The 9,675-nt window shown below is 34.9% G+C and overlaps 1 protein-coding gene across 1 annotated transcript; it reads left to right on the top strand.

Annotated features, from left to right (window-relative positions):
• Positions 1–7: 7 nt before the first annotated feature.
• LOC137393511 (voltage-dependent anion-selective channel-like) lies at positions 8–6,055 on the top strand. Its single transcript, XM_068080089.1, has 8 exons — positions 8–79; positions 496–559; positions 1,180–1,314; positions 2,288–2,408; positions 2,522–2,629; positions 2,786–2,902; positions 5,383–5,591; positions 5,753–6,055. The coding sequence occupies exons 1-8, from the start codon at positions 77–79 to the stop codon at positions 5,842–5,844; spliced, it is 849 nt and encodes a 282-aa protein (XP_067936190.1). The 5' UTR covers positions 8–76; the 3' UTR covers positions 5,845–6,055.
• The last annotated feature ends 3,620 nt before the right edge of the window (positions 6,056–9,675 follow it).

Consider the following 9,675-nt stretch of genomic DNA (forward strand, 5'->3'; position numbering starts at 1 on the left):
TTCATCTGTTTCTACCCGCTCTGCATTGAAGAAAAATATTTAGCCGGCTCAGTTAGATAAGCTTGCACTTATTGCAATGGTTTGTTGTTTATTTATTGACTTTGTGCGTTTTGATCAAAGCTAATTTTAAAAAAATTAGCAATGATTTTATGTGTATTCATTTCGTGTAATCCGTTCGGGTTAACCTAATATTTATTTTACTACCACTTTGAAGGCTCTGATCTAAAAAGGCTTATTGTTTCCTTCGTAGATTTTGCTGTTGGTTTCAATGTTGTAATCTGCTTAATGAGATTTTGCGAAGATGTACGTGTCAACTTGCTCATTCACGTAGAATATTTGTTTAGTTGTATTGCATTTTGCGGGTTTAAACTTGCAATAGATAATGACAACCTTTAGTCGAAAGCAATATTAGGATTCACTCTATCTATGTAGCAGCAGCAATTAGTTTTTGTTTTTGCTATGACTGATGATTTTTACATACTTTCTGTTATTTAGGCTCCTCCACCCACATATAGTGATTTAGGAAAAGCTGCCAGAGAGGTATTCAGCAAAGGATATCGTAAGTTAATTTTCATTTGCGTTGTCAAAGCTCAGCAACAATTTGTTTTGCTTGTATAATACCGTGGTTGTTTGTATTTTTTACTATCTTCATCGCCAGAAGTTGAAATCTTGAATCAGGCCTGACATGATAAGTCAGAAAATTAATGCCATTGGTCTACTAGCACATGAGTTAATGTAGGGTTTTATGGAAAGTAACACGTAAGTACACATACAAGTATCTACATATATTTTACATATTGACAACCTGAGAATAATGCTAGTTTATTGTTCGTGCTATGTGCGTATATGGGTATATTGCAGTTCACTTTTTATGTACGGAATATAAGCTCCTGTTTTACAGTATTAAAATGTAATGTTGAACTTTAATGAATGGCTAAAGAGTTACTCTTCGTATAACTGATCATGCAGGAAATTTCTATGCAGTCTTGCATAAGTTTGCGATAATCTATGCACATACGCCCAAGTACATGTATTTCCATGACTTCATCAAAATTGTGTTATAGTTTAAACAGTATGGATACCAGTTTACTTGTTCATGACTGTTTTTAGAGACAAATCATCGACACATCCTGTCGTCGAATGTGTCTTAAGCAGTAATGTTAAACGTTATTTTTCTAGACTTCAACACCTGGAAGTTAGAAGCCAAAACACAAACAGAATCTGGTTTGAAATTGAAAACTACACAGAACATAGACTCTAACAAGGGCAAGCTATTTGGAATTCTTGAATCAGAGTATAAGGTTAAAGACTATGGTGAGTATTTAGTTATAGTTGAAAGGTAGGCGACTTGGTCAAGACACACATGTCGTCACTTGTTATTAGCAAGTGACTTACAGAAACTTCAAATGATTCAAAAATTGGTTAGACTCAGCTAAAATATTATAAATGTGTCTCAATATCTCTTAGTCTGCTAATTTTATATGATGTAAATATTTACAACTTCTTAATAACATTCAAGCTATAAATTTATGATCGTGTGCACTCCCATTATCAGTCATGGCATTTACAAGCTGAGTGCTTTGGTGGTATTTTTCATCTGTCAAATTCGCTTACAATACTTATTTAGCTAGTTATACCTTCGGGCCAGGTTAGCAAAGCTGAGTGCTGACTACACAATTCCTACTACAAAACTGTGATCTCAAGCTAGTTATATTATCAACATTCACTCAATTACTTGAGTGCACTGCTTAGTAGCATTGCTTGAAAATAATAATAAAATTAGTTTGCGTCGTTCCTTGTGATACTAAAAATCATATGAAAGTTTTCAAATGTGTACAAGTGTGCTGGAGGAGTTAAGGCTATGCCCGTGATTGTCAGGGGTTAAGGCTATGCCCGTCCTTGTTTTATGGATTAATACTATCGTAGCACAAAGGATGCTAATTGTTATAACACTTGTAAGATTTTGCCTTAATCTCCAGGCTTGTGTTTAGTGATTGCGACTATATGTGATAATAAAGGCTACCGTCATCACAGAGGCTATTATTCAAGGAATACAGCCTGTTACTAATGTAGGAATTAAGGGTGAGACTAAGCGGTCTCACAACTCGCCCATCAACAAGCCGTTTTTCATCCTTCATTCAATTGTTCATCCAGTTTTGTTAGAATGTTCTCATTCAAGGTTCTTTGCCAATGCTAAAAAGAAAATACCATATCAGGAAGTTTAGTGATTGCTTAGATGTAGTTTGTCGTAGTCAGAGAAAGTTCACGAATGTTTATTCTGCTGCAGGTTTAAAATTTGTTGAGAAGTGGACTACAGATGGAGTGCTTAGTTGCGAGAATTCAGTCGAGGATCAGGGAATCGAGGGTCTCAAGTTCACTCTTAATGGTTCATTCAACCCATCCTCAGGGTGAGTCTCATGCCTTATTACATTCCATCCCATCGTGCTCCACCTAAGTGGCCAATATGGTAAGGAGACATGGGCATGTTATGCCTTTATAATTGGTTACTTGCTGCTTGTAGGCACATGAGAGGGCAGATGAAGGCAGATTATAAGCAGGACTATGTTAATGGTAATGTTGAGGTCGACTCAGCTGGTGGGCCAATTGTAAGAAGTTCCCTTGTTGCTGCGTGAGTCTTCCAACTATCCATTTACAACATGCTTGATGTTGTCGTTTACTTGTATTGTGTACGCCATCTTTTATTTCTTATGTTTTCTCCTACAGTTTGGTCTTCATTGTTGTGGTAATCCATGCTTTCCGCTTTCATGCCTATACACTTTTACAGATACGAAGGCTACGTCTTTGGATACCAAAATGCTTTTGATGCCAACAAAGGCCAGTTGTTAAGCAACAACTTTACTGTCGGTTTACTTGGTGAAGACTTCTCGCTCAACGCTGCTGTGTAAGTATGCGCCTAGCGCGTGTTTCCACAAAACTAAATAGCATGGGATGTTAACCCTCTCACCCCTGATGCCAACTATTTCGGGAGAAGTTGTTCACACTTGGGCCTGAAGCCAACACTTTCGGGACACTTTCTGAGTAACTTTATTGATACTCCTTTTGTGTTTATCGTTTTTTTATAGCTTTATTTCGAAAGATAACAGTCTGAGGATTGTTTTGATACCAGAAATGTGGTTGGATAAAAGCATTTTACTAGGCAAATCCTGTGATAGATTTCAAACTTCAACTCTGGAGGTCGCCATATTGAATGCGTTCGCCGAAAGACATCGGCTAAATCTTACAATCTAACGTAATAATTAGTTCAGGTGAAGAATTTAGCAGTGACAGTGATCTACAACAACACTATGACCGTTTATTAGTAGCACAAAGTGGGTTTCAATTGCACAACGTCAAAATTACTAAATTGTTATAACTTTTAAATTTTTCGAAAAAAAAAATTTTATTTGACAAATCTTTTCACAATTTTAGTTGATAAAAACGATACATTATATTAGTTTTGTACTCCAGTTGTTTGCATCTCGTGTTTATTATCATAACTGCAATAAATGTTGTCTTTATAGAATGTAAATATGATATATAGACCTTATATACCAATTGATTGAACAATGGAACGGAAACTACATTATGCCGTAATATTGCGTATAGGCTCATAATTTCAGTTCTATTGGTTAGAACTCCAATTTTTTTTTGCAACTTGATTATAACACCTTTTCTTGTCATCCTAATATGTTACTGAAGTGTTATCAACCAAAAAGCTGACTGGTAGTAGCAGCCAAACTTAGACTTTTCGATTTCCAAAAAATGTATCGATTTGAATCTTATCAATAACATCCTATATAGATTAACCTAATGTGTATATATTAGTATCAAAATGTAGCTAAGAATGTTACCAACAAGTTACAAAAAACTATTTTCATTTATCTTGAACGCAGCTTTATTTATGCTCAATCTAACACACCTCACTTTATTAAATATTGATTGTGAAAAATTAATTAGGCCAGGGGGGCACTCAACTGGAAAATAATTAGGGCTGAAAGGGTTAAAATGAGTTAGTAGCTATACATTCATTTATTGCCTATTCTCATCCGGATAGGCACTGGCACAGCCTTCTGCCCATATAGCTCTTATTAAGCTTATGTAATCACTTCATGGGCCCAGTTCATAAATTGCAGTAGAATACAATATAAAATCGGAGTTGTCCTCTCTTGCAAACCTAATCACAAGCTAGTCTTCCAAGAGTTAACTTGAGTCATTTAGTTGCCAGAATATTGCGCATTTGTTACTGAGATGTTAGACGCATCCGTAAGCGGAAAATTATTAATGAGTCACAAGAAAAAAATTAATTTTGTTTAGCCTGGCAACTATCGCGGGAGGCATTTACACTGTGGTGTATGGATCCCCTTTTTTGGATTCTCTTCCTAGATTTAATCATTTAATCTGGTTGTTGAGTTCGTTTAAATATTCCGTCAACTATATATCACAACTCTCAGTTATTTTAACAAAATCATTACGCAAATAGTGTTTCAAATTCAACACTTCCTATTCCTCATGATTTACCTATCTTGACAAATTTTATTCATGGTGAAACTAATAAAGTTTGCTTGTCTGCTATTTTCCGAGACATACGTAGTCCTATCTAGCAAAAGATTTAAGTATTTTGCTGTTTTTGTATTCCTAAGTTAGCCAAAAATATGACATATTGGAAAAATATGACCCAGTCATAAGTTTTGCAGCTGTTCAAAATTTTTCATTGGCAAAATTATATAGTTGACTCCAATAGTATCAGTGTTGACAGACCCAGACAATAGTGTCCACCTCGACAGACCTGAATTCTTTTCCATTTCACTCGTTAAGGAAATTAAGTTGTAAAGCAACTACATTCGCATCATTATTAAAAGTTGGTACTTGACAAATATTTTCTACACAGCTCTTAATGAATCTTTTACTACATGTATCTTCAGAAAGCAGCCTACAGCTGCTGTAAAAAGATTTTTCCCATTGCTAACCGAATACTAGTAGTATGCTGTTACAGTTGGAGGGGCTAGGATATTGTTACTTTGTGGTTCGTAGAATATGTAATTAAGGAGTTACAAGCCAAATTACATGTTCTTTTTTATTCAAGTGTAAGTAAGCAAAGTAAGTATTTTTATTATAAATTGCTATGAACCTAAACGTGGAATTCAAAGAGCTTGGAGTTGTCGATACTTGCGTCACTGTGTACACGTATGTCACATCCGCGCAGAGCTTTCACAAAGGTCGCTCATAGTATTTTTTATTTAAAGAGCGCCTATCCATCATTATTTGATTTGTTTTTGTGATGCTTTTGTTGATTTTGATCATAGATTATATTTTACTTGGGTGTGTTGTCAAAGGCACCATATAACATATATGTTGTGTGAGTTTTTATCTCTCTGCTTATAGGAATGATGGTCAGGACTTCTCTGGCTCCGTGCATCATAAAGTGAGCAAAGACCTTGAGACGGGCGTCACCCTGGGCTGGTCTGCTGGCTCAAATGCGACTACTTTCAACTTTGGTGGTCGGTACTGGTTGTCAAAGGACACGAATGTCCGAATGAAGGTGAATCATCAAAGTCAAGTTGGACTTTCTCTCCAGCAAAGCCTCAAAGATGGTGGGTATCCTTTTAGTGTGTTGGGAGTGCCACATTGAATCGGCCTGCACCCATTCTGTGTATGCTTGCTTTAGTTAGCATTTTGGTATTTAGTTTGTACATTTGAGTCGGTCTATCCATTTTCATTTGCCTTATTCAGACAGGTTCCTTTTGTCTTGTAGGGTTAAGTCTGACTCTGTCGGCGCTAGTGGATGGCAGGAATATCTCTGGGGGTGGACACGCGGTCGGCCTCGCTGTCGAGTACGAAAACTGAAGTCGCTTCACAATCTGATAGGATAATAGCTGTTGTGTGCACTGGGCTTTAGACTTATGTGTCGCCAAGTTTAATAATAATTTACTTCCTATTGTATCTAGTTTTTGTAACTATATTTAATATGTTGATACTGTGTCCTCCTTGTGGACAGTCTTTTTATTCCGTAGAAGGCAAAAGTAAAACAAATAAATGCCTAAGTTTGGTAAACATATTATTCAGCATTATTTCTTCAATAATCACCTTACATTAATCACATTTGCGGACTCAATCATTGCTGCAAAAGCCTTCGTCAAAGTAATATTTGCCGACTATATTATACTTTTTGCAACGGTATTAGTTCTTTGGTATTGAGCTTGATCAATTTTGACCAGTTATTGAATTTTGCATTTTATTGTGTTATAGTAGTTGTGCAATCAACAAATGCTAAACATTACGTAAGAAGTTGTCTGCTTACGGTAACGATCGTATTGGTACGAAATATATCGCGTAGTGGCGATTAATTAATTGAAGTAATGGTAGTCTTCGAATGTTTAGTGGCTGTGTGTAAGACGTAGAACAAGAACGATTGTTAACCTCAGCGAGCACGCTACGAAAAACAGATCGAGATCTGCAGACGACGCGCTAGAGTTGAACCGACTGCGGATCAATGGTAATTTAATTAGTAATTGTTATATCATCTCTTTTCTGCACTCCACTATCTGTTTAACGCTGTTAATAACTTACCACTTTAAAGAAGACGCTGTTGAGTGTAAAATGACTAATCTCATACTGCTTGCTTATGGATGTTAAAGCATAACCCAATAGAGGTTTAAACGTGAATTTTTTTTAATTATGACTTCCACAGCTTAATCTTGTACCGCGGTATACATGAGCAGCTAAGATCAAGTTGAGATTGAAGCTAAACGCTAAGCTAAAGGCTTAATTCTAATGATGTTGCTGAACCTTATCGTATATGCAGCTAATGCTCGTCACTCAATAAATTCCTCCTGATTGCCTTTTACTTCTGTGGCCGGAGTGAGTCGTCAAGCAGACATTAAAAAGTAAGAGAATATTAGTTGAGGTTAGATGAGGACTTTTTTGAAGCAGAACAGCCATCGTTAGTATTGACTGATTTTAAATAAGTTGCTGACTAATGGAGATTTGTAGGCCTGACTAATGGTTCGGAGGCCAAACCAACAAATACTAAAAAAAAAATTATTATAATCGGGAAATATAATCAAAATTTTTGATGTGATAGGAAAGATAGTGTGATAGTAATTTGTCTAATGCTCATACTCTTTATGAAGGTTTATGAACATTGTCTATGTATGTCTATCCAATGATATACAGCCCAAATTGGGGCTGTATATCATTGGTCTATCTCTGTTCTCATGCACACTATTTATGCACACTACTCGAACTGGGTGCCAGCTTGTTATTTTTGCTATAAAGTGCTCTGCTGGTAAGTTAGCAGCAATACAGTTGCTGATATCATTTACTCTAATGCACATGCAATTCTACATCTAGTAGGTAAAGCAGATTAAGTGCGGATAATCCACCTGCACTGTGATTTAGTCATAAAAACTCGGAGAAAAGATTTCTATAGAAGTTGTCTTTTCATTACTTACAGGAGCAAGCAAACCCTATGCTTAAGTGGACTTCCGTACATTCATTTGGGAAGCCCTCACAATTTTTAAAAAATTGGCCTGGTAAGCAAAAGCTAAAAGAAAAAGTGTCGTTTATTCAATAAGTATACTTAGTTCTGGAGCACACCACCATCGGTAATGATCTACCTCAATATACCCCTACTAAATAAGTGTTTTTCACAATGTTGTCAGTGGTTACTCAAATTATCTTTGAATGCATAAAATCCCTTATAAAGAGGGTTTTTGTTTTGTTATGCAATAAGCTCAAGTATAAAAGGAATATATAACAAGCTTTAAGGATATGTTGGCGTACTTGTTTTTTCAGTTGATAGACAGATACTGAGAGTTTTTCGAAGAGCTGTAAGGCAGATGCAGGGCAGGTAATTACTAGACACCGAACTAGCCTACAAACCAGTTTGAAGTTAAATTCTGTAGCTGTAATAGTCCATGTGTTGAGATACTTGAGAGTGAAGTAATCAATTATTCTATTATTGAAACTTTATTGAAACAATTATTCATTCATTAAAACTTTTTGATACTAATGCTTTTTCTAGCTATAAAGCTAACAAATTGCTATATAAATAAAATCATATTCTGTATTCATCAGTCTAATCTCAAGTTACGAATACACCACTACTGTTATTCAAATACTGGATGTACTCAGTATTTCAAACCTTTGAAATAACCACATTATAAACTTGAAGTTATTGAGAAACAACACCATGATTTATATTTTTGAATCACTAAGATTGGCTATGTTGCACATCATTATGTACTTTATATAAGAGTAAACTAGCAGCAACCGAATACCAGGGAATCTTTTTATTGCACCCTTCATTAAAAAAAACTTTTAGAGGCTATTGGGGGAACAACTAATTAATTTGAATGTAGTCGCACTTTAGCATTTAAAAGACTTCCATTCTTGATTGTATTGCTTGCTATTCATACATAGGTTATTATCTTGCCTCCATTGTGTGTTCTGTTCATTAATACTGCTAAAGTTTAGGAAGTTATAGTAACGAATCACAAATGGAAGTATTACTACTGCTATGAGCTGCTTTTTCTGGACACGATATATTATTTTACAATTGTAGAGATTCTCATACAATTAGAATGTAGCTAGCATTGCAGAATTGAATTTCATAAATAATATTTTTGCTAGGATTTGGGAGCTTGCTTTGTGCCTCATTCAGGAGAGCTTACCTTTTGTCTATTTTGAGTTTGTCGGAGCTGATGTTGATAGGCAGTAATTATCATACATCACATTTGTTTAAATGATAAACAGAGTTTTAAATAGGATATATAAGCAGTTGGTGTATTTTGACATTACCGACCTTACGGTGAAAAACTCATACTTTTTAAGTTGTCTCTTTGGAAGCATCTTTTATAAATTAGAATTAGCTAATACAAAAGTTTTGCACAGAAAATTCACTTTTAATCAACATATATAACATTCACCACTTTAACATTTAAATGAAGGTGTTTGTTCATTTCTCTGTGTGCTATAACTTTAATTAAGTTTATGTTATATATACATACACTAATTGAATGCCCAGCATTGTCCTGGTAATAAAAAGTTTTTGCACAGAAGATTTATTTTTATTTAACATATACAACATTTACTATTTTACCTTTCAGACATCATATCATGAGAATAGTGTTTTTGGGTAGTTCAATTAAATTAAGAGAGAAAATAAACAATGAGAACATGTAAGTATGTGTATAAACATAGTTACTTTTCCAGCAGAAGCTCGTTGTATTCAAAGTTTTTATGGACAATACTGGTACCTCTCAATACTGGCACAAACGTAAAAATAAGATATCAGACTGTCCTTGTCTGATACTTTGTCTGACCAACCGGAGAGAGAATGTAGAAGCAATTCCTACTTCAGATTATGCAATTCTCCACATAAAAGTGTTTAGCTTTTACAATTTAGTGAAATTAGAAATAGGTGTGTAATGACACATTTGAAATTTAAATGACACATTTAAAAATTAAACAAATAAGTAGCGGTAAAAATATGCTTTAAAACAATTTTTCAAGAAAAACAAACACAAAAAAGAATAATAAATGATAAAAAGTACATATTCAGCGTGTGCAGTCGGGATAAGAATAGATGAAGCGTAGTGATTGATAAATTTGGCCTAGTTTAGTATGATTGGAATTAAACTAACAGTAAACTTTCTTTTATTAAATTAGTTCAAG

The sequence above is a fragment of the Watersipora subatra genome, chromosome 4 (genome assembly GCF_963576615.1).
Source record: "Watersipora subatra chromosome 4, tzWatSuba1.1, whole genome shotgun sequence".
Lineage (NCBI taxonomy): Eukaryota > Metazoa > Bryozoa > Gymnolaemata > Cheilostomatida > Watersiporidae > Watersipora > Watersipora subatra.

Excerpts from the sequence above, each read along its gene's own strand:
- LOC137393511 (XM_068080089.1), top strand. Across the intron at positions 560-1,179 it reads GGTATTCAGCAAAGGATATC|ACTTCAACACCTGGAAGTTA; the intron begins GTAAGTTAATTT and ends TTATTTTTCTAG. Across the intron at positions 1,315-2,287 it reads GTATAAGGTTAAAGACTATG|GTTTAAAATTTGTTGAGAAG; the intron begins GTGAGTATTTAG and ends ATTCTGCTGCAG.